The sequence below is a fragment of the Echinops telfairi genome, unplaced genomic scaffold, assembly GCF_000313985.2.
Source record: "Echinops telfairi isolate 266 unplaced genomic scaffold, ASM31398v2 ScPeMD7_70;HRSCAF=299, whole genome shotgun sequence".
Taxonomy (NCBI): Eukaryota; Metazoa; Chordata; class Mammalia; order Afrosoricida; family Tenrecidae; genus Echinops; species Echinops telfairi.
Genome location: NW_022103968.1, coordinates 10,422,008 through 10,445,322, shown reverse-complemented (window position 1 = coordinate 10,445,322; position 23,315 = coordinate 10,422,008). Strand labels below are relative to the sequence as shown.

Genomic DNA, 23,315 nt, shown 5'->3' with positions numbered 1-23,315 from the left:
TGGGAGTTGTGTGTGTGCCCGGCCAGGGCTTCTCAGAACCCTGAGCACCATGGGCCAGTCAGCTCTCGGTCACGGGGCAGGGACTACTTTGTACCCTGTAGGACACATGGCAGGACCGCAGCCTTCCCCACATGATGTAGTAGCACCCCCACCCCACCCTGTGTTGAGGAGGTGCAGAAGTGCCCCTGAGCATTGCCCAGTGTCCGCTGGGGACAGAAGAGTCCCTCTTGGGGACTGCTGCTCCCTACGGCCTGTGAAGTGGGATCTGTGTGACCCCTCAGAGGGCAGTGTGATGGGGGTGACACCCCACAGACCCTCACGGCCTCTGGGGCAGGGCTCCCTTAATTTGACAGGGGGCCTCCAACTGGCATCGAGAGGAGACTGGCTTTTTGAGAAAAGACACTTGTCACTGGGCCTGCCCTGAGACTGGCCTGGTCCATGCGGTCGGGGCGCCTCAAGTAGGAGGGTGAAAGCCTACTGCCCCAAACAACCACGCACAAGGTAGCCCCCCGCAACCTCTCTTGGCTTGGCCCTTCAAACACTCTGAGTCTGGTGCTCCATCCAGATCCAGCCCTGGGAGGGCCCCTGCCACCACCACCCCTACTAGACCTGACCTTGTCCCTCCCTCCCAGCAAACTGCTGGGGGAGCCAGGCCCGCAGCCCTGCCCCCCACAGGGTTTTAGTGGCTGTGATCCTGCTTTGCTTCCAAGGCACCTCTGGGTGGATTTGAACCATCGACCTTTCCATTAGTAATGGAGCGCTTACCCATTTGGCCCCAGCTCAGGGCATCTAGGTATAGAAGCCAAGAGGTTCAGGAACATGGCCAAGGTCCCTTCACTAAGAAAGAAGGGAGGGGAGGGGCAGAGTCTGGGAGGGAACCCAGTCAGTCAGATGCTGGGCCCCTTCAGGCTTAGCCAGAGAAGCCACGCTCACGGCCATTGATGCCATCCTGGCTCACAGTGACCACACAGGACAGGGCAGAACTGCCCCTATGGGTGTCCAGGAAAGTAACTCTTTACAGAAGCAGAAAGCCTCATCTTTCTCCTTCGGATAGGCTGGCAGTTCCGAACCACTGACCTTGCAGTTAGCAGCCCAAATCATAACCCCTATACCACCAGAGCTCCTTCTGCAGGCTCAGGACACACCTACTTACCCAGAGGCTCTCCCACCACCCGGTATGAGCAGACAGTGCCCTCTGTCCCAGGCCAGGGGCGGCCTCTGGGTGAAAGCCTGCAGGGAGTATGCCCAGGAGGAGCTGGGCAGACCAGGCCTGGCTCTTCACCTGTCCCTCAGGTGGGTGGGCTCCGGATGGGCTCTGCCACGCACTGACTGGCCCTCTCTCTCCCCAGCACCAGAGCAATTCCAGGAGTGTGCCCAACTCCAAGGCCAGTTTCAACCACCACATACATTCTAACCACATCAGCTCAAACTCCACCGGAAGCAGCTAGCTCCCGATCTGGCTCTGACGTCCACAGTGGAACCAGCCAGACCCTTCCCCTCAGACGCGGATCTGGTGTCTCAGGACTGGCGGCCCGCAATGCTCAGGCCCTGGCCAGGACGGCTGGGGAGCCCTCACCAGGCACGGGGAAAGGTGGTGGTGGCCTCACCTTCACAGCCGAGCCTCGAGGTTTCAAGACGAAGTTCCCACTCAGGTCTGTGGTCAGAGGTGGGCCCTCGCGCCGTGTGGACGGGATGACTCCTGGAAGCCCCCGGGCCGCAGGACAACGTGCACGCGTTTCCATCGCCGTCGTCACCAGAACTGAATTTTGTCTCGATTTTTAAAGAAAAGTTTTGTAAATTTCTCTATCGTCTTGGTTTACATTTTGTATATTTGTATTTAAATGAGAATCCGACTTTGAAGTGGGGGCGGGGTGGGGGGTGTTTCCCATGCAGCCACTGCTAAGCCACATGTTTTGAGATGTTTTAGGGGGAAGGAGATTGACAAGAAGAGAGGTGCAAGAAACGGAGCAAGGGCATCAGGGGGAAGTTGTTTGTATTAGATGTAGAAACGGAGTCACAGTCCCCTTGAAGGGACCACTGTATGCACCTACACCCTCTCCAGAGCCTTGGGCTCCCGTGGGCCCCACCCTTCTGCTGTTTGTCCTCTCCTGCCTCCAGTGCCCAAAGATGCCCCTGAAGCTAGCCAGACCCCAGGCTGGGTCCCCAGGGCATGGGCTCTGTAGAATGGCTGCCCCCACACCCTGGGGGCTGGGGTCTCACTTCAAGCCAGAATGCTTCCCAGAGGCTAGCGCTGGGGCGTCTGTTTTACCTTCTTACAGGGAGGCCTGGTAAGGAGGCAGCTCTGCCACAGACACCTAAGGCGGGGAAGGGCGCGGGCCCCTTCCGCCCAGGGAAGCGAGAAACACTGGGTGCCCCTGAGGCCCCATCTTTGTACCCATCCCACCAGCTCATCCCACAGCCTGCAGGGTTGGGTGTGGGTGCCCCAGGACCCTAGCAAGCTCCTGAGGGCTTCCTAGAGCCCCAGGTGAGCTGGTTGAGGTGGCATGGGTGGGGCTTAGTCCACCCAGGACCAAGCTCACTGCCTCTTCCAGGAGCTATGGGCAGAAGCCAGCTCTGGTGGGCAGAGCTCTGTGCTCCAGGTAGGAGTAGCCCCCAAGTGGACTTGCCAGTCCATGGGGCCTCTGGACGGTCCCTGGGCCCTTAGGGCATGGCTGTCCTATCCCAGGGACTCCAGGCCTTCCTTTACTGCCCTCATGAGGACAGCCCTCCGCCCCCCCCTCCAGGACAGGTGAGTTGGGTGACTCCCCTGCTCCCCGACCCCACTGAGCGTCCAATTCGACCTCAGACCTGAGCTGTTCACAGTGGGACCTGCCCCCCTGTGTCAGCACCTCCTGTTAAAATGTAGACTCCCGGGCTCCGCCCCCCGCCTAGTGAGCATCTGGGGGAGTGGGGCCCAGGAACCTGCATGGAGCTCTGCCTTCTGATGCGACTCCAGGGACAGCCACTGCCTCGACCAGTGGGGGGGTGAGGTCAGAGATTTCAGGAAGGGAAGGGCGCAGAGCCGGCAGCCTCCTGGGTTCCCCAGACCGGGCGGTGTGCTTATGGACCACACCACCAGCAAGGGGCCTAGGCAAAGTGGGGAGAGAGAAGGTGGATGTAGCTGGGCTTCCCTTAGCCCATAGTATTGTGTTGCTCAGAGCAGCCCTTGGCCTCCAGAGCTGCGTCTTTAAGGTCTCTTACGGACCAGACGGATAGCAGACAAAAACGGGCAGCCCGGCGCTGCAGTTTCTCTGGGCTGCACATAGACCCTCCGGCTCCTGCTGACCCTCCTTTCATGATGAAGTGGCTGGTCTTCCCTTAGGACCCTCAGCAGCCCAGGCCCTTGCAGAAGGGCGGCGGTGGGGGGTGGGAAGCAGTCTCTCTGGAGACCTCAAAGGCAGTGCCCTGTCCACATGCAGTCCAGAGCCAGACAGACAGCTAGAGGCCGGGGGCTGCCTTTCCAAGTCTCCAGGGCTCCCACAGAGCCTCCCGCCGGCCTCCTCATCTACTCGCATTCCAACTGAGTCTTCCTTCCAGCTGGACATCCTGAGCCACTGGCCCCTGAGTGTCCCCAGGAGGCCAGGGGCCAGAGTCCCTGGGCCTTTCAAGTCTTCTTCCGGCCCATTGCTTTGTCACCTGGATGGGACACCCTTACTAGAGCCTGAAACCCATCCTTCACCCCCCACCCCAGCCCCACTCCTACTCTAAGTTGGCTTCCTACACTTGTTTTTTCAAAACGAGGTTTGTAAACGGAAAAGAAGGAAGCACTAAATCGACCCCCACGCCCCCCACCCCATATCCCTCTGGGAGAAGGCGTAGCTGGATGGTGAATGGATTGAAGTCTGTTTTCATGCATCTGAGCTCTTCCCAGATAGCCGTCCTCCACCCCCAGGGACACTGTCCTCCAGGGACACTGGCTGACCTAGTGCCTTTGAGGTGAGATGCAGGGTCTTGCTGAAGCACCTCTGCCGCCCCTTGTCGGAGATGAGCTGCTGTCCTCGGTGGGGCGGGGGCTGCCTCGCTGCATTGCCAGACCGCCTCGCGTCTCCCCGCCCCCGCCCCCCAGGAGGACCGAGACTCATCACCATATCCAGAAGACCCAGCTGCCTCCACGGAGGAGCATCCACTCCGGACATCACCCCTTTCTCTCATCCTTCTTGGCCACGGCTTCCAGGCTGCTCACCTGCACAGAAGCTACGTCGGGAGCAGCTGCAGAAGGGTGGCCTGTGTTCCGGCATGGGAGGACGCAGGTGTGGTCCCGGGGGTGCTGTGCGCTCGGCTGGTGGCCCGCTGGTGGACAACGTTGGTGGCACACTCTGAGGACAAACATACAGATGCCCTCTTTGTTTTGAGGCACCACTGGGATGCCTGCCCTTGAGCCTGGCCAGGCCCTGCCACTCGGAGCTGCGCTCGGGCACCAGTTTGTTGGACAGCCCTCTCCTTCCACGCCCTGACCGCTCCTCCAAAGCATGGGTCACCTTCCCGGCAGCCTCTGCAAGTGAGCCACTGGCCCAGACGGAATGCTGACCCTCCTCCAGAGGGACAGGCCTCCTGGGAGCCCCACACCCTCTGTCAGCCTAGCACCCCAGGTCTTGCCACAGCTACACGTCTTCCTGGACAAAGAGGACCTCCGTCTGGGTGAGGTCTCCGCTCTCTCCTCGGGCTACTCATGGGCCTGAGTATCCAGACGGACACTGCCCTCCTCCAAGGACAACTGCTCCGAGTTGCCTTCCACTTCCAGAGCCCACGGCTCCCAGATGAGACACAGCCCGCTTGGTCCTGGAAGGCAAGTAGGTGTGAAATCTGGGTGTGTTTCAAAGCTTCCTTCCAATCATGGCAGACCACCAGGAAGAAGCGTCGCCCACCCCTTCCCGCGTCCCCCTTCCAGGCTCCTTCCGCACTGTTCTACCCACCAACCCACCCTGCTTTGGGAGCTCCAATGGGGACCCCAGATTAGACGCCCGCCCAGGTATGGGGAGCCCTACCTGGTCTACCTTCCGAGGCTGGCTCTAGAAACAGTGTCCTAAAGCATTCAAAAAGCCAGCTCTTCTGGGGAGGAGGAGGTGTTTTCCCCAAAGAAGAATCTAGATGTCTTTCCTGAGCCCACGGCGAAATCGTTTTGTATGAGACCACAAGCAAACTCTCTCGATTCATCCGTATTTTGGAGAGAACCGTCATCCTAGTCGCCAAAGGTTTCTGTTTTTTCCAGGGAGATGTTAACGCTGGGGATGAGAGTCGGACCGTGTGGGGCTATGCTGAAGATCACTGCTTCTGTTCTCCTGCCGCCCCGACTCCATGTTTGTGCCGTCTCATGCGTCGCAGTGCTGCTAGATCCAGATCAAACCACTGTCATTGTTTTTTTAAAGAGAAATAAATTCCTTACCTAAAATAGCATCGCCTCCTTTCCCTCTGCCGAGCTCCCCTCTCGTCCACTGTGACCCTCACCCCCGAGACGCCTGCACCCCGAGACTCTGATGCTCTTCAGTTCCCCCTTCCTCAGTGGGTGGCGTCTGTCAGCAAGTCTGACCACATTCACCATGTCCCCCCTCCTCACCTGCCCAGAGATGGTGTGGCTTAGTGGACAGGGCCTAGGGGAACCTTCTGAACCCTTTCCAGGCTCACAATCTCAGCAGGTTCCAGAAGGGCTGAGGTTCAGCCTTCAGCAGGGCAGCCACAGACTGGAGCCCAGGAGGGGGCCGGCAAGGCAAGGCTACTGCTGTGCTCCAGAATCGAGGGTCCCGGCCTCAGAACCAAGGCCCACCGGTCCCCTCCCACTTGCTGGGCTCGGTTGTAGAATGTGCCAGACTCTAGGGCAGCTCAGTAGGGCCCTGAACAGTCTCCATCTTTCATTCACAGGGGAGCCTCCCCGTGGGCCTCCTCGGGTACTAGGGCGCTGCAGCCACTGTCCCTGTGCAGATCTGCAGGGCTCCGTGTCTTCTTGCCACCCCCACAGCCTTGAGAGCAGGGAAGGCTGGGCCCCTGGGGACAGGCAGGCACTGAGGCACAGTCCGGCAGGGCTCGGGCCCTGCCCAGTGGCTCCATCAGCCCAGTGCTGCCTGGGCCTGGCACCTGGTCGCTGAGCCTGGCTGTCTCAGGAAGAGGGCAGGAATGAATGAGCCCGGTGGCCTTTAGAGAGAGTTACGGCTTCCTAGCTGGTCTGTCCACAGGGATTCATGGGGCACGTATGGTGCCAGGTGCTGGGTGCCAAGCTCCATCAGAGAAAGCCCTTCCTTGAGGGCTGTGCACTCTAGGGGCAGAGAGGACAGAGACTTGGATCACAGACTCACCTGGGACCTGACTACTGGTAGGTAAAGCAGGGCCAGCAAACTTGAAGTGGGGACGCACCTGGGAGACGATGGAATGCAGATTTTGACTCAGTAGGCCTAGGGCAGGCAAAGGTCCCAGGTGAGGGTGCTGCTCGATAGACCACCCTGTGAAGAGCCAGGCCTTGGAGAATCTAAGCCGAGTGTCAGCCAAGGCCTCAATTCAGAAAGGTCTTTAGTTAAACCAGGACTCAGTCTCAGCGCTGTCCCTTCACTGTCCACTTCCAGGGGAGGATGTTCTGCTAATAATCACTTTCTCCATGGTGCCCTGGAGAATTCTCAAAGTCTGGCCCTAAGAAACTGAATCAGCCTCTCGGGGCTGATTAGAGAGGCAGGCGCTTGGCCCCGCCCCCGCCCTGCACAGCCAGAGACTCGGGCCGGTCCTGTAGCTGTTCAGGGCCAGCAGGTGATGCGGATGCTCACAAACGTTTTGATGACAGCTGGTTTACAAAATAATTTTCATCTCCTTAGAAGCCCTGGTAGCATGGTGGTTACACCATGGGCTGTCGACCACAGGGCTGCAGTTCACAACCACCAGCTGCCCGGAAAGAAAAAAGCCAGGCTGTCAACTCCCACGAAAAGTTACAGTCTTGGCAACCCACAGAGGCAAGCAACTAGGAGTTGGACTCTAGTGAGTTTGGCTTTTCCTCTCACCAAAGCTTCCCAGCAACCTCACAACAAAGTAACGGCCATTTCTCAAACAAAGTAACAGCTTCGCAAACCAAGACCACAGTGTGGCAGACAGGAAGAGCCACTTCCCCCGTAAACAGATAAAACAAACCTGTGTATAATTGGCTACCACTGTCTTTAAAAACGGGTGAGGGGATACATAAGAAAACTATGTTGCTGTTAATTATGTGTGTTGTTAAGACCAAAAACTGAAAAAAGAAGAGAGTGTTCTAGGGGAGAAGAGAGACCCCAAATTCAGATACAATTGCGAGAGATACATGTATCAAGTCTTAAACAGGATGAAGACAAGGCAAAGATAAGGGCAACTCACTGAATGAGAAAGGCCATCAGCCGGCGGTCATAACGGTGTCTAAGGGTTTGCAGAAACTCAAGGCACTTAACTAGGACACAGAGTACAAGGGAAACTGTCACAAGAGCAGACTAGCAACAGATCAGTGGATCACATTGCAGCTGGAACAACAGAAGCTGGACCGGGCGTGACTGAAACACAGTCGCTCTGCGCGGTAGAGCAGCTTACAGGATTGGCTCTGGGGCTCTCTAAGCAAGGCAGTGAGGGTCCTGCAGGCTCCAGTGTCCCAAATCCCAATCAGGCCACATCCAGAGGAGCTCTCTGAGGGGCGTGGTAGCCTTCCACTTTCTACTGCATGCTGCTTGTGGGCAAAACTATTCACATGGCCAGTTGATGGGCAGAAAGCATCTAGTGAGTGGAGGAAGTTACTCCAAGAGGCCCTGAAAGAACACGAGGATTGAGGAGAGGGAGCAGATGGGCGGTGGGTTTGATTTGGGAAGGATGTGAATGTTTTACACAATGATAAAACTAAAAAACTGTCTTTAAGCAATGCCTAAATCCGAACAACCACTGGAGCAAAGCATCCTACTTGTGTATGTTGTTGGCAGCACCAACACACAAAGAAAAACATTCACAACAAAGTAGGATTTGTGCGTTTCTTTAGTCTTTAGCTATTTGAATGTTTTAAAAGTTGACCGTGCCCCCCACTACCATGATCCAAATTCTACCTTACATATCCAGCTGGACCGGAGGAGGTGCACTGGTATAGATAGGGACTGGAAATACAGTGAACCCAGGACAGATGAACCCCCTAGGACCAGTGGAGAGAGTGGCGATGGTGGGAGGGTGGAGGGAAGGAGAGGGAGAAAGGGGGAACAGATGACAAGGTCTACATGTGGCCTCCTCCCTGGGGGACGGACAGTGGAGAACTGGGTGAGGGAGACGTTGGATGGGGTAAGATATGATGAAATAATAATTTATAAATTATCAAGGGTTCAGGGGAGTGGGGAGCAGGGAGGGAGGGGGGAAAATGAGCTGACACCAAGGGCTCAAGTGGAAAGCGGGTGTGAGAATGATGAAGTCAACATATGTACTAATGTGCTGGACACAAATGACGTATGTACAGATTGTGATGAGTTGTATGAGCCCTAATAAAATGATTATTTAATTTTTTAAAAAGCTGACCATGGTAAAGAGCTATATAATTGCAAATATGTGTTTGAAAGCACTGGAAAATTATATGCGAGAAAAAAATTAAATGAATTCTAATTAAAAAAAAAAAAAAACGGTCTCCAGGAAGGTCACAGGACATAAATGCCACCCCTCGTCCCTAGAGTGGGATGCACTCTAAGGACAAAAAGAACTGCCACCACCCAAAAAAAATGCACAAATGTTACTGTGTATAATGATGGGCTTTATTCTTCTTCGGCTGTTACATGTTACAGAGCTAAAACAAATAACTGGGTCAGTGTCTTTGAGAAACAATGATTTTCACGTAAGACAAATAAAAATAGAAAATCAGAGAAGTTGAATAAAATCCTTTTAACACACACCCAATTTTTTTAAGTTTGTATATTTTAAAAGTTTACAAAGTTTGAACCCATGACAACGAATGATTGATCCCGTGGCAGGGTGCACCTTGGGGCCAAGACCCTGACCTATAAATGGCATTTTCCACTGCAAGAAACCACGCATCTCTGGAGAGATGGGAGAGTTCAGGCTTAGGGGATGGAGAGCTGGAACATTTTGTCTTACAGGAAAACAAGGGCACGACCAAACAATATGAGGGCTGTGTGACAGTAGTCAAGACGCGGAATACAAAGAAAACTAGCAGAATAGCAGCAGATCAACATGTGACCGCTGGCAGTGGAGCGGGAGGGGCTGGGACATGGACACTCTGGTAGATGAACATTTTATCTCATGGCTGTGAGTCAGTGCTGACTCTCAGAGACCCTATAGAGCAGGGCGGGACTGCCCCTTTGGGTTTCCAAGACTGTAAACTCTTTACAGAGCAGAAAGCCCCATCTTTCTCCTGTGGAGCAGCTGGTGGTTTTGAACCACTGACCCTGTGGTTAGCATCTAAACTCATAACCTCTCTGCCCTCAGGGCTCTTTTTACAGAATTGGGGGCGGGGGTGGATTTGAGTATTAATAGGGATAACCGAAGGTGAAAATATATCAAATGTGTTTAAATCCATGAGTTCATAATTATACTCAAAATAATAATCTTTTAAAAAAAATAGGAAACCCTCCCATGTCCCTGTGTTAGTCTGGGTTGACTAGAGAAACAAATCCAGAGGTACTCATATGTGTATAAGAAAGAGCTTTATATACGAGAGCAATTGAATATTGAGAAAATGTCCCAGCCCAGTTCAGATCAAGTCCATAAATCTGATATTAGCCCATATGTCTGATACCAATCTATAAATTCCTTTTCAAACTCATGAAACACATGCAATGACACCGAATGTAAGAAGACCACAGATCCAGTGGCAGTGGAAGCATCTCAGCACTGGTGTGGAGCTCCACATGGCTCCTCCAGCTCCAGGGCTCTAGTGTAGCTCCATGTGTCTTGCTATCAGGAAGACAAAGCAGAGAGTGTGTCTCCCACCTCCAGGGAGGAAGACAGAAGTTCCCAGAATCCTCAGGAGAAGGTATGCCCACACAGAGACCTCATTGACCGTGACCTGATTGGCAGGCTAGACTCCACCCCTTTGCACGCTGACAGGGGGTGATGTAACTGCCACAGTCCCCTTGATAGGATTCTAGAACCAGTAATTAATGGGAAAGAATCAAGCTCCATCTATCAGCCAGCTACCCTGTTTCCCCGACAATAAGACAGTGTCTTATATTAATTTTTGCTCCCAAAGATGCACTAGGTCTTATTTTCAGGGGGTATCTTATTTTTCCATGAAGAGGAATACGGTACACATTTATTGCTTATTGTTTTATTAAAAGAGACCTCAAGGCACACTTCCTGTCTGCTCCGGCTGTGCTACAGCGAACAGTGAGCTGCGCGGTGCCCGCTGCTACGGTCCAGAGTCCAGAGTTACGGTTGCTTGGGGTGGGGGGCTTATTTTTGGGGAGGTCTTATTTTTGGAGGGATTCCTTATATTTCAGCGAGAGGCAAAGCCGTAAGTAGGTCTTATTTTGGGGGGATGTCTTACTTTCGGGAAGCATGGTACTTGATGGAGTTCATCTCAGGAATGTGAGGCTAGTTTAAAATTCAAAATCAATCGATGTAATTCATCACAGTCACAGGCAAAAACCAAAGATGGTATGATCCTCAAAGAGGCAGAAAACCCTGTGAAAACGACTCCAACATCCGTTTATGATAAAAGCTCAAAAACTCAAGAATAGAACAGAATGCCGTTCATTTGATAGAGGTACCCAGGAAAACCCCCAGCTGCTTCTGAACAAAACACAGACCAGCTGTTGCAAACCCCAGGGCGCACAGTTCTCCTCTGACGCCCAAGAGGCCACCCAAGTCGGAATCCACTTGATAGCAAGTGGTGACCTCACTGCGGGCTGAGATTCGGAACACAGGGCCCCCACAAAATCGGGAAAGAGTCAGGATGTCCACTCTCGCCATTTCTGGTCCATAGCACATTGGAGATCCCTAGCTACTGTAATAAGGCACGAAAAAAAGTTATGAGAGAAAATATGAAACGGTCTTCATTCAGAAATGACACATCATGTACAGAGGAAATCCACAGTCACACATACACACACACACCTTCCCCTAAACATGGAACATAAAGGTCTTAGAATACAAAAAACTTGCCACCATCAATCAATTCCAACTCGCGGTGATCCCACAGCACAGGGCAGAGCTGCCTCTGTGGGCTTCTGAGACGAACTGTTGTCAAAAGTAAAAAGCCTCAGCTTTCTCCAGCAGAGCAGTTGGCTTTGAACTGCTGACCTTGTGGTACCCAATGCATAACCACTCTGCCACCAGGAAAACAAAATTCTAAAATCAGTACCATTTACAATAATAATTAAAAATTTTAAAACCCTGCTGCTATTGATTGATGCTGACTCACAACCCCGTAGGCCAGGGTGGAAGAGCCCCTGTGCGTTTCCACAGACATGCTGGTGGTTTCAAACTACTGACCTTACAGTTAGAGCCCAATTAGGAACCACTACTCCACCAGGGCTCCTGCCCATTTACAATAGCATAAAAAACCCATAAAACACTAAGGGTAAAGAACGACAGAATAGTTCTACACTAAAAGTGAAAATGCTTTGCTGAGTCACATTGAAGAAGACTTAAACAAATGGGAGATACATCATCTTCACGGACCGGGAGACTCCACAGTGTAAAGATACCATTTCTCCCAAAGCTTAACTATGTCATTTCCATGCAATTCTAATCAAGACCCCAGCAGAAGACTTCCCTGGGCTGATAATCAATCTTTCTGATACTCAAACTTTTTTGGATTCTCAAACTTATATGGAAACATAACAGACCTAGAATAGTCTAAATCATAGAGGGGGGGGCGGGCAGGGGGGGGATTTGAAGGACTTAAACTACAAATTTTAAGACTTCCACAAAATGACAGTCATCAAGACAGTGAGGGGCTGGCATGAGATAGACAAAGAGCTCAATGGAGAAGAATAGAGAATCTAGAAATAGGCCCCAAATTATATGGCCCATTGTTTTTTTGACAAAGGAAATATTTTGCAACCAATGATGCTGACTCAACTGAATATTGGTCTGTGTGTGTGTGTGTTTTATACATATGTATATATCCAACCTTGACCCATACTTCATCCCACCGACAAAGATTAACTCAAAATGTGCCAAAGAAGACATTCGTGTGAGAGGCAACAAACATATGAGAAAATGCTCCTGGTCACTAGCCATCAGCTGCGGGTCAGAGTAATAATCAGCTGTCACCTCTAAAGTTCAGAAAGTAACAGCTGCTGGCAAGGGGGCAGCGAGCCTGCAGGCCTCCCACACTGCTGGGGGCACTGTAAAAGGCACCACCACTGTGGAAAAATGGGATACTGCTGCCTCAAACCGCAGGGAATAGGCATACCGCACCACCCAGCAATCTCTCCGCTTGGCGTACAGCCTCAAGAAACGAGGGCCATGACACGAACAGATACATCTCGGCCCGCTCACAACAGCCAAGATCGGGAAACAAGCCCCAAAGGCTGATCCATGGAAGGATGGATAAATCGACTCTGGTACGTACACACCGTGAAATACAAATACCACACAACGTGAGAGGATGGCGGCAAACCGGCAAAACGCCTGGAAGCACAGTGGGAGCCGGAGGATGCATGCGTGTGAGACACCCTTACCAACAGCCCAGCAGTGCCCTCCACACGAAGAGAAGCACTCCTCCAGGGTGCCAGGGCTGGGAGGGCAAGTCATGGCCGAGAGTGCAGACAAGGGTGAACTTGGGGTGGGGGCAATATGCAGGACAAGGAGCTTGGCAAGAAGGATGGAGGCGGAGAAGGCACTGGGAGGTTAGCAAGAGTTAAAAGCATCATGATGGCACCATCCAATTGATGTATGGATTGCTGTAAGAGCCCCGATAACTGGATCTTTTAATTTTTTTAAAAAGGTGAAATTTTCTAGTGACCATATTAAAAATAATGAAAAGATATAGTTTAATAGTTCTGTTCATCTGATATATTTGAAATATCATTGCAATGTGTAATCAATACAAATATTATCCCTGAGGGGGGTGGGGGAGAGTTAAAAGCAAAAAAAGGCAAACAGTTCTGTAGGCAATCTTGCAGGCATTGCGATCTACAAGGTGATGCAGGGATAGGCACGCAGGCTGAATAGGTGTGGGGAGCAGAGAGGGAATCTATCTACCTATCATCTAACCAAAATAAAACATAACAGGAGCCTGCAGGCTATAGTTTACCAATTGCTAAGCTATTCCCCACCCTACCCCCCAAATGACCCTCCCTTCCCTAACCCTCTGTGCAGACAAGCCGTGCTTCCTGGTCTGGGCTCCATGGTCCCCTCCTGTCCTCATGCCCAGTAAGGCCCCACCTGTCACCTGGCCTGTGCTCACTGAGCAGAGGCGCCAAGGAGAAACAATCCAGGCATGGCCACTCGAAACAGGAGCCAGCCGGGGGCTCAGCCCGAGTGGAGCCCCACCTGGGCAGACCATCTTCTCCCCGCTGTACCTGCTCCCTTGAGAATCCCTTGAACCCCCGACCCACCCCCATCCATCAAAAGGAACAATGCAAAATGGATTACAGACATGTAACTACAAGTTAAAACTATAACTCCAAAAAGAACCCACATCGACCTTGGGCAAAGATTTCCAAGGCCAAACGCACACACGCACACACACCAGTCTGCCCAGGATACACCTCTGGCCTCCTGAAGGCTAAGTATTGGGCTAAGTGTGTGCTGTTCTGAGCCACGATGTGTGCAGTGTGCAGTCCGTGGCAGCGGGCCGGGAACGACAAGTGTCTAGGATATGACGGACGTTCGTGCCTTTTCTCAATAGTCGGTCTGTACTGGGCACTAAGCGGTGGGCGCTCTCCTCTCCCAAACTCCCAGGACAAACAGCTTGATGCTCTTTATCCAGCCTTGATACCCCTCCTGAACCCACCAATGCCCCCCAACGCCACTTGAACAATGTAACCATACTGTGTTAATTAGCCAGAATGTAGCCATTTTGAAGGGGGGGCGGGGCAAGTGTGGCCACTTTGTAACTCCTGTCAATGCTCTTGTAACTTCTGTAACTGCTGACCCATTGCCATTTATTTTTGAAGTCGCTGATGTTGCTTGTAACACACACACACCCCATTTTATTTTTACAAGTTCTCACTTTCCCATATAGCATGATGCCACCTGCCCTCGTGCCTTGTTTATTCCACATATAAAGTCCCCTCTTTAAGCATTTGGGGTTGAGGGTGAATTAGGCTCTGGCCCCACCTCCCACTTGACAAACAGCCCATGAAGGCTTATTAACTTTAAAGTTGTGTACGGGCTAATGGCTCACATCCAGGCATAGCACGGGGCGGGGGTGGGAGGGTGGGGAGGAAAAGTCTCATATAAGAAGGGTTCTCTTGATTGGGGACACATTTTGTCCCCAGGCACAATCCTCACTCTTGTGTTTACTTTGTCTCCTGGAATCTTTGCACCCCTGAAAATAAGACAGACAGACACAGAAGAAACCCATCTCCTTTATAAGCACCGAGGGCCTTTTGTGAATCTTGGTGTTTCTCTTGTTTACAACCCTTTGGGCTTTGCGGGCTGTTAGTAAAGTCCTGCTTGAGAAATCAATGCCTTTGAGCCAAAGGACACAACACACCAGGCCCTACTTTGCCCACACTTGGCGGCCAGAGGGCAGAGCCAGGCCCGGTAGTTGGGGTGAGGGTGACCCTGGGCCAAGAGAGGGACTGCCAGGTCAGTTCTGCAGCCAGTGGCCTGGGGCACGTGACTTCCGTTCCCTCCGTCGAACAGCCCCCCAACACCGAGAGCTCTCTCCCAGGGCTCCACACGTGCTCTTGGCCCTGGAAATCCAGAGCTGAGCTGAACAGGGGCCTCACATTAGGGGGAGGGGAAGATCTCCCGGATCCACAGATAAATACAGAGGATGCTGTAATGGGCCCTTGAGTCCGCTCCGACCCATGGCAACCCCTTGAACAACGGAACAAAACACGGCACTGCCCTGGGCCACCCTCAGGATCGCTCCTCGGCCACGGTTTCAATTCTCCTCCCTAGAGTCCCCCTCCTTTTCGCTGCCCCTCAATGTCACAAACACCATGTCCTTCTCCAGGGCCTGGTCTCTCCTGACAACGTGTCCAAAGCACCTGAGACCAAGTCTCAGCCTCCCGGCCTCCAAGGAGCACCCTGCCCGTCCTTCTGTCAGAACAGGTCAGTCTGTCCTTTCTGCAGCCCAGGGTACTTTCCGTGTGCTTCCCCAGTCCCACCATGCAATTGCAGCCCTTCCTCTTGGATCTTCCGGACTCGGTCCATCTGTCACACGCAGGTGAGGCGGTGGAGAAGCCCCCAGCTGGGGACAGGCACAGCTTCGTCCTCAAAGAAACATCCTTGCTCTTCAACACGCTAAGGCAGCGGTTCTCAACCTGTGGGTTGTGACCCCCTTGGAGGGTGAATGACCCTTTCACATGGGTCACCTGATTCATTACGGTAGCAAAATGACAGTGATGAAGTAGCAACGGAAATCGTTTTATGGTTGGGGGTCCCCACAGCATGAGACTCTGTAGGAAAGGGTCTCGGCATGAGGAGGGTGGAGAACCGCTGCTCTACGGGTCTCGGGCAGCAGGTCTACCGGATGCAGTGCGTCACCTGGTCTCCTGAGTGTCGCCGCTGTGAGCACCAATCATGGATCCACGTAAGAAAACCCTTGACAACGTCAACCTTTTCTCCATTGATCATGATGTTACCCGTGGGTCTGGCTGTGAGGGTTTGGGTCTTCACATGGAATCGAAATCCATACCGGAGCCTGCAAGTATTGATTTTCATCCGCGGGTGCTTCAAATCCTCCTCATGTTAAGCAAACGAGGTTATGTCATCTGCCTATCTCAGGTTGTCCATAAGCCTTCCTCCAATCCGATGCTCCATGCTCCTGCATCTAGCCCAGACTCTGGTGATTTGCTCAGCATACAGAGTCCATAAGTAATAAGGATGCTGAGAGGATACAGCCCTGGTGTACACCTTTCCTGATTTTTAAACCACGCGTCATTCCCTGGTTCTGTTCATACAACTGCCTCTTGGTCTCAGTACAAGTTCCTCATGAGCCCCATGAAGTGTGCTGGAATTCCCATCTTCCTTAAGGTTATCCATCGCTTGTTGAGGCCCACGTAGTCAAATGCCTTGGCAAAGTCAATAAAATACAAGCAAACAGCTTTCTGGTATTCTCTGCTGTCAGCCAAGATCCATCTGACATCAGCAATGACATCCCTTGTTCCACATCCTCTTCTGCATCCCACCTGAACCTCTGGCCAGTTCCCTGTTCAGGTACTGCTGCAACCGCTGTGATGCCACAGCTCTTCAGTAACATCTTACTGGCAGGCGTCATCAGCGATATTGTCCTATACGGTGAGCAGTCTGTTGGGTCACCGTTCTCTGGAATGGGCACGGGTATGGATCTCTTCCAGTCCGTTGGCCAAGTAGCTGTCTCTCAAATGTCCTGGCACAGACGAGTGAGTTCTTCCAGGGCTTCATCAGCTCGTTGAAACATTTCAGCTGGTATTCCATCAATTCCTGGAGCCTTGGTTTTGCTAATGCTTTCAGTGCAGCTTGAACTTCTTCCTTCCGCACGTTGGTTCTTGCTCACATGCTACCTCCTGCAAGGGTGGAATGTCAACTACTTCTTTTTGGCACAGTGACTCTGTCTATTCTTCGCATCTTCCCTGGATGCTTCCTGCCTCATTCAAGGCCTGCTCTCACAGACACACCCCCAGTGCTTCTGAACAAGCCACGGTCCATTTCTCCTCTCTGGACCCAGGAGCTTCCATCCTCTGGTAAACCAAGCACATTCCATCTAGTCTGACGTACAGCCTCTGACCCGCCTGTGGAGAAGGACTGGCTATACCCTCCTCCCCTCCTGGCACTGGGTGGGTAGAAGGGTACACTGGTCCATGGCTTCCTCAGGGCATGCTGTGTGCGACCCCCACTAGACCCACCGTGCAGCAGGACACACAGTACATGTCTCGGCCCTGCCCTGCTCTCTCTTTGGGCCTTCACCTTGAATCCACATCTCCTTTTCATTCCCTGATTGCAGGCCAACGTCTGCAGAGGCCTGCCACCACTGCAGGGATGAGCAGTGGGGACCTGGCTCCCCAAGTCATCCCCTGCTGGGCCTGGGAGGTGGCCCTTCTGATGGCCCAGGATTCTGCAGCAAGAGCTAGGAGAAGGGCAAGCCATGGCAGGGCGTAAGGCTGAATGAAGCCAGGGAGGGGAGGGAACCCACCCCGTGTTCCCTCAGCCCAGCTCACCTGAACAGAATTTAAGTCTTCAGCTACGATGACCAGTATGTATTGGGCTACCAACAGCAAGGTCAGCATGGATGATATTACCCAGTCATGTAAAAATTAAGGTGACCAGATTTAAAGCGGGACACCATTGACCGGGAGTGAGGGGGGTGGTCCTTGATTAAAAATGTGGTCTATATGGACCAAATAGCCCATTCCCTAGCTTGTTATGCATTCTTTCCAAAAATTGGGACTTTTTTAAAACGCCAAAAAGCAGGACTGTCCCGCCAAAAGCGGGACACCTGGTCACCTTAGTGAAAATGAACACGTGTCCTAGAAGGGAAAGGAGGCCCCATGGGGGGTCTCAAATGAGGGAACAGGCCCCACTGAAGTGGCCAGAGCAGCGTCCACTCCAGGGGCCCATCCCCGGATGGTCAGGTAAAGGTAAACCGGGGCTGCAACAGGTCAGCCAGGGCCCCCGGGGTGGAGAGGTGGAGAGATGATGGAGAGGAAAAGGCAGCCACTGAGCATGGAGAGTCCTGGGTTCTGACTGGAAGGCTGGAGGTTCAAGTCCACCCAGAGGTACCTCTGAAGAAGCCTGGCACTCCAGATAGACACTGAACCAAGTCTGCCTGGCTTCACGGCCCCCAGAGCAACGCACAAGTGGCTTGGGACCCAAGGCTGAATGGTCACTCTGGCTTTTCTTTTCCTCCCTCCTGCTCTCTTTGAAAACCTCCACACCGAGCAGACGGTGCCCCCTCGGTCGGAATCCGTTCCACAGACACTCAGGGAAGGAGCTGCCCGCAGCAGGCCAGGATGGCGAGATGTCATCTCACATACAGTGGACATGCTGTCAGAAGACCCCGGTCCTTGGAGAAGGCAGCATACTCGGCACAGTTCAGAGGCAACAGGAAGGTGGAAGGCCTCCACGAGATGGACGGGCACTGTGGCTGCCCCCGTGGGCTCAAACGTAAGCGCCATTACAAAGGTGGCACAGGACAGGCAGTGTGTCCTTCTGTTGGACGCAGGGTTGCTGTGGGTCAGAACTGCCTGGATGGCACAGCAGCAACAGCAGCAACAGGAACAACAACAACAGCGAAAGCAACAACAGCAGCAGCAAAAACCGCAGCAGCAACAACAGCAGCAGCAGCAACAACAACAGCAACAACAGCAACAGGCCAGGTCTGGGAGTGGGAGGGTTTTGTTCATCTATTTTTAAAAATAAATGTACGTAAAGAAATGAATATGCTTTTCTACATCACTGGGTACTGTAAACCCTTTGAAGCTGACATGTGGAGAATAGCTCCTAGGAAAAGCGGTGCCAGCCTGTGGAGCCAAGCAGTGCTGAGCAGTGGCCTGCAGCCCAGGGACGGCCGTGCGGGGAACAACTATGGAACCTGGAATGGCAGCTCCGAGCCCTGGGCCCTTGAGCACACAGGGGCAGCGGGGGCCTGGGGTTAAGACGAGTCTTGCCGCAGCCCCTGCCTGACGGCGGCATTTGGAACAAGTCCCTTCGACACTTAAGGCTCTCTCTGGGCCTGTGTCTTCAGCTCACAGGGTCGTGGTAAGGACTGTTGCTACTGACCGCTGCCCTACAGTGGGTCTCCACCTCACAGTGGACACAGCACGGGGCCTGGTCCCGGGCCACCCTGTGATGGGGTGTGGTCCAGAAGGCTGGCATTGGGCCAGTTGGGGAAGCAGACCGCTCCGTCGGAGCCTGACGTGCTGCAGCCGGGCAGCACTCCAGCCTCCACGGACGGACGGATAGAAAGGCGGGTGGGGAATTGAGCTGGGGTCTCCTGCCTCCAAACAGCCAGCTCACTGTCGCGGAGTCGGTTTCAACTCACAGACTCTACAGGACAGGGTGGAACTGCCCCGGTGGGATTCTGAGGCTGCAACTCTTTATGGGAGTACAGAGCCTCCTCTGCCTCCCACCGAGCAGCGGGTGGTTTAGAACGGCTGACCTTGCCGTGATCAGCCTAGTGGGGCTCCCGGGCCTCCTGCCTGGAAGGCGAGAATCCTACCAGAGCAACACTGCCTTAGCAGCTAATCCGAGACGAGACTTTCCTCACACCGCCTTGCAAACAGGCCTTCGGCCACACTCACCCTTTAACCCCGGCCACGTGTCCCCGCTTTCATATTCTTTGTCCTGTAAACCCCTGCCCCCTTTTTTAGATCAGCTCCTGCCCCCAGCAGCAAAACTAAATCAAAGAAGGGGGGTGCCTGGAGGGTGCCCAGCTCACTTGGTCCCGCCAGCTGGAGGGGCGTGGGGAGCGGGCAGGTGAGCTCAGGCAGGCCGAGGAGCCCAGGGGTTGAGAGAGTCGTGTCAGAGCAAGCAGGTGCCGGAAAACCCACGAAGCAAACACCAACAGAGGCCCAAAGGGGTGGTGGAAAGGGTCCCATAGTTGCTGCCTGCCTCCACCAGGGACCCAAAGCTAGTCACAGGCTCCCTTGGCCTCTCACGGTCTGAACTGAAGGAAGAGAGAACCCTGGTGCAGTCAGGCTGCTCACCACAGGGTCAGCAGTTCAAAACCCACCAGCCCCTCCAAAAAGACAGGTTCCTACTGCGGTAAGGAGTTACCATCTCAGAAACCCGCAGGGCCATTCGACTCTGTCCTCGGGACTGCTGGCCGTCAGACTCCACTCGATGGTGTTCTGAGTTCGTCTTGCTTAAAGCAAGCTGACAGCGGCGTGTTTGGGGGAACGTTTTGCCGTCAACATTAGAGAAAAAAAACAAGCCCCGGGGACTGGCTCTATCTCTTGAGAACTGAACTCGGTGGTCTCCACGCCCCCAACTTGAGCCCAAAAGAATTCTTTCCTTCGCTGTTTCCTTCAGAAAGACCCTCTGACTCGATGCATCTGGTTCTGTGCCCCTCCTCACTCTCCTCACCTGGGATTCCCTGAGGGGCTGCTCCACCAGCCTGGCCTCTGAGAACTCAACTCAGCCACATGCCCTGCTCCAGAGTCCACGCTGCCCGACTCACAGCGACTCGACAGGACAGGGTAGAGCTGCCCCTGTGGGTTCTGAGACGGTCGCTCTTGACAGGAGTAGAAAGCCTCCTCTTTGTCCCAGGTTACTGCTGGTGGTTTCGAACTGCTGACCTTGCAGTTAGCAGCCGAGCTCAAAACCACTGCACCACCAGGGCTCCTCAGCCTTTGAGAAGAGCTGTCAAAAAGTGTGTCTGCCTTTTTTGTCACCTAAACCCCAACACCTCAGACCCAGCAAGTTCCACCCCACCCCCCAGAGTTAAACCATGCCATTTCATTTCTTGGTGGCAATTTCTGCTGCCTCCCCCCCAACCCTCGGCTTTCAAGATAAACCCCGTTGCTCCCTCCCACGGGGAACAGGAGCCCCCACAGCGCCTTTCCCAGTATTATGCGAACACCACGCGCAGCTAGGATAAAGCCTGGCCCTCCTCCTGTTGGCGCTGAGGGAGGTGGGCGGAGGGGGCAGACGGGCACACCCAGGAGGGACGTGCATGCTGAGTCGAGGCTTCCTTTGTGTGTGTGCAGAATAGATAGCGGAGTGCCACCGCCTACAGGACATGCTGACAAACATACTGTCACTCACTGTCGCAAACCATTCAAAGGGTCTTTTAAAGAGCCTACAACAAGCAAAGAAAGGAACGAGAAAAAATAGTAAAAGATGAATCCCAGAATGACAATTCCGCCTCCATTTCCAAAGTTACTTTAAGGTGGCTTTGGGGACAGTGAAGCCCATCAGACTCGGTCACCCTTCCAGCAGGGGTTCCCAGGGACAGAGGCTTGGTGCTGTCTGGCCACATGGTTCAAATCCCCCAAGGGGCTCTCAGGGAGCACAAGGAAGCTGCCTGCTCCTGCAGACATGGAAAGTTTGGGAACCCCAAGTGGGCAGTTCCCCTCTGTCCAGTGTCAGAATCTACCCGATGGCAGGGAGTTCACAGGCTGCTGGGCCTCCGGGCAAGAGGGCTGGCTTCAGCCTCACGTTCCCCATCTGCTCAGTGGATGCACTTAACACCATCTCCAGAGCATCAGCATGTGCAGGAACAAGTACTCTGAGCTCTATCAGGTGCCCTTGGTAATGGGGCGCTTCAGGAAGCTGCGCCCACAGAGGCAGCACCATTCCTGAGGCAGACCAGCCAGGGATGCCTCCACACCCGCATTCTGCAACCCTGAAAGCGGGCTCCTCTGAGCAAGGAGGCCACTCTGACAAGCCCGGAGCCGGCATGGTCCAGTCTTGGAAACACAGCCCAGTGGGTTTGTTCCTTCAAACCCTGAAGGAGAGCCAAATACCAAGTTCTGAAACCTTATTAAAAATCCCCATTCCCGAGACTTCCGTGAAATGGCGACGGAGTAACACATACCAGAGGGACCCTGCAGAATTCGGCCCAGGAGGGTTGATTGGAGGGAAATTAAGCACTGCTGGAACACAGGAGGAGCATCATAAAGATAAGTAGGCACAGACCGACAAGGTTTTGAGGGGCTGGGGCTTTTGGCTTACCACAGTGGAGGTCGGCTAGGGCTTGACCTTGAGCCTGTGCATGGGGGCTTGATCTCAACACAGCCACAGTTTGCCACCGCCTGCCTGGGACAGGGACTAAACCCTTGCAGCTCCACGGGCAGGGTTTTTCCCCCTCTCTTCTCTATATCCCCACACACACACAGTCGCAGTGAGCTGCGCAAGGGCTTTTTCTCAACACAGCCACAACTTGCCGCTGCCACCTCTTTGGGGCATGGACTGAACCCTGGCAGCTCCACCGGCAGGGATCAGGACTCAAGCTACATTGTTACTTTGTTTCCCTCTCTTGCTTATTTTTTTTTCTCCTCTTTGTCTCTTTCCCGTTCTCTCACACCACTGCTGACTTCCAGACCACTCCCCTTAGCCTAGGGCATTTACACCTGTGCCACACCCAGCTAGGTGAGCTCCACTCTGTGCAGCTAGCCCCAGGCAGCGGAAAGCCCTGCTGACCTCCACCAGGGGATACTCAGTCTCTGCCCAGCTTCTTACCTGGGAATTCCTGCCTGTGTGCCTGGGGGCTTAAGGCAGCTCAGCCAACACCCCTCCAAGCTGCTGCAGGAACCTCTGCCCAACCTCCGCAACACCAAAGCAGGCAACCCACCAGCCCTTGGGGCACTCCCCTGGAAGGGAAGCCACAGGAAGATAAAGTGGTAGGTTAATTGCAAAGTGAAATTAGCTGTAGGCAGTTGAAGAAGCATTCCTACAAGTCTCCCAGAGAGAGCCAGTGCTCTTGACTCCCTGGAAAATGGCACCTGGCTCCTCTGAAACAACGCAATGCAAACAGCCATCAGCCCCAACCACCTCAATGAAACAACAGGAGAAACAAAAGGCAAGGGCAGAAGATGTCCCGAACGTAACGGCATGCATAGAAGGAGCAGACATTGAGCTGCCACAGAAAAATCTCCATTCCCGACCACACTTCAACCCAGTGGAGAGTTCTGAGGGGCCGGCCCCCGTCCCAACTACTACGTGGACACCTGCCCCTTCCCCCTGAAGAATTTATTTCAAAGGATGGCAACTGAATATGCCGCTCCGGGAGAGGGATATATCTGTTCGGAGCACACGGGAGCAGATGAAGGGGGAGGAGGAGAGAGTGAAGCACATCCTGGCCCACCAGGCCTTGAGGATGATGTTCCCAATTACAGCAGCCAGTCCACAGATAGGACCACATGGCCAGCCCCACTATGAGACACGACATCCCTCACTGACCCATAGGCCTACAGGGGACAACAATGGAGACACAGTGTGGGAATTGCGCCCAATGTGATCCTGCCACACTGAGGCAAAACACTAAGGGGGTACAACAGAACAGCAAGGGAATGGAGCGCAGCGAGGGCCCCAGGGAATGCCAAAGGTGGACTTTGGGGCCAGGGCATGGTGCCCCAACAGACTGGACTGGAAAACACTCCAGAAGGCCAACAAATAGTCCTTGAACTAACTACAAGCTTTTCTCTCTTGTTGTGTTTTGGTTTTTTTGGTCATTGGTTTGTTGTTGTTTTGTTGTATATTGTTGCTTGGTTTTGCTCTGTCTTGTTTTTGTGCATGTTATTATCTCTGCAGGTCTGTCTAAATAAGATAGTCTGGATGGACAATCT

The 23,315-nt window shown here is 53.4% G+C and overlaps 1 protein-coding gene across 2 annotated transcripts in view; it reads left to right on the top strand.

Annotated features, from left to right (window-relative positions):
* GRK5 (G protein-coupled receptor kinase 5) overlaps positions 1 to 7,201 on the top strand; it is a 230,429-nt gene extending 223,228 nt beyond the window's left edge. For both annotated transcript variants that reach the window (XM_045291305.1, XM_004700901.2), the window contains one exon: positions 1,350 to 7,201. In XM_045291305.1, coding sequence (XP_045147240.1) covers positions 1,350 to 1,448 — 99 coding nt within the window. In that variant the 3' untranslated portion in view covers positions 1,449 to 7,201. The remainder of the gene's footprint in view (positions 1 to 1,349) is intronic.
* The last annotated feature ends 16,114 nt before the right edge of the window (positions 7,202 to 23,315 follow it).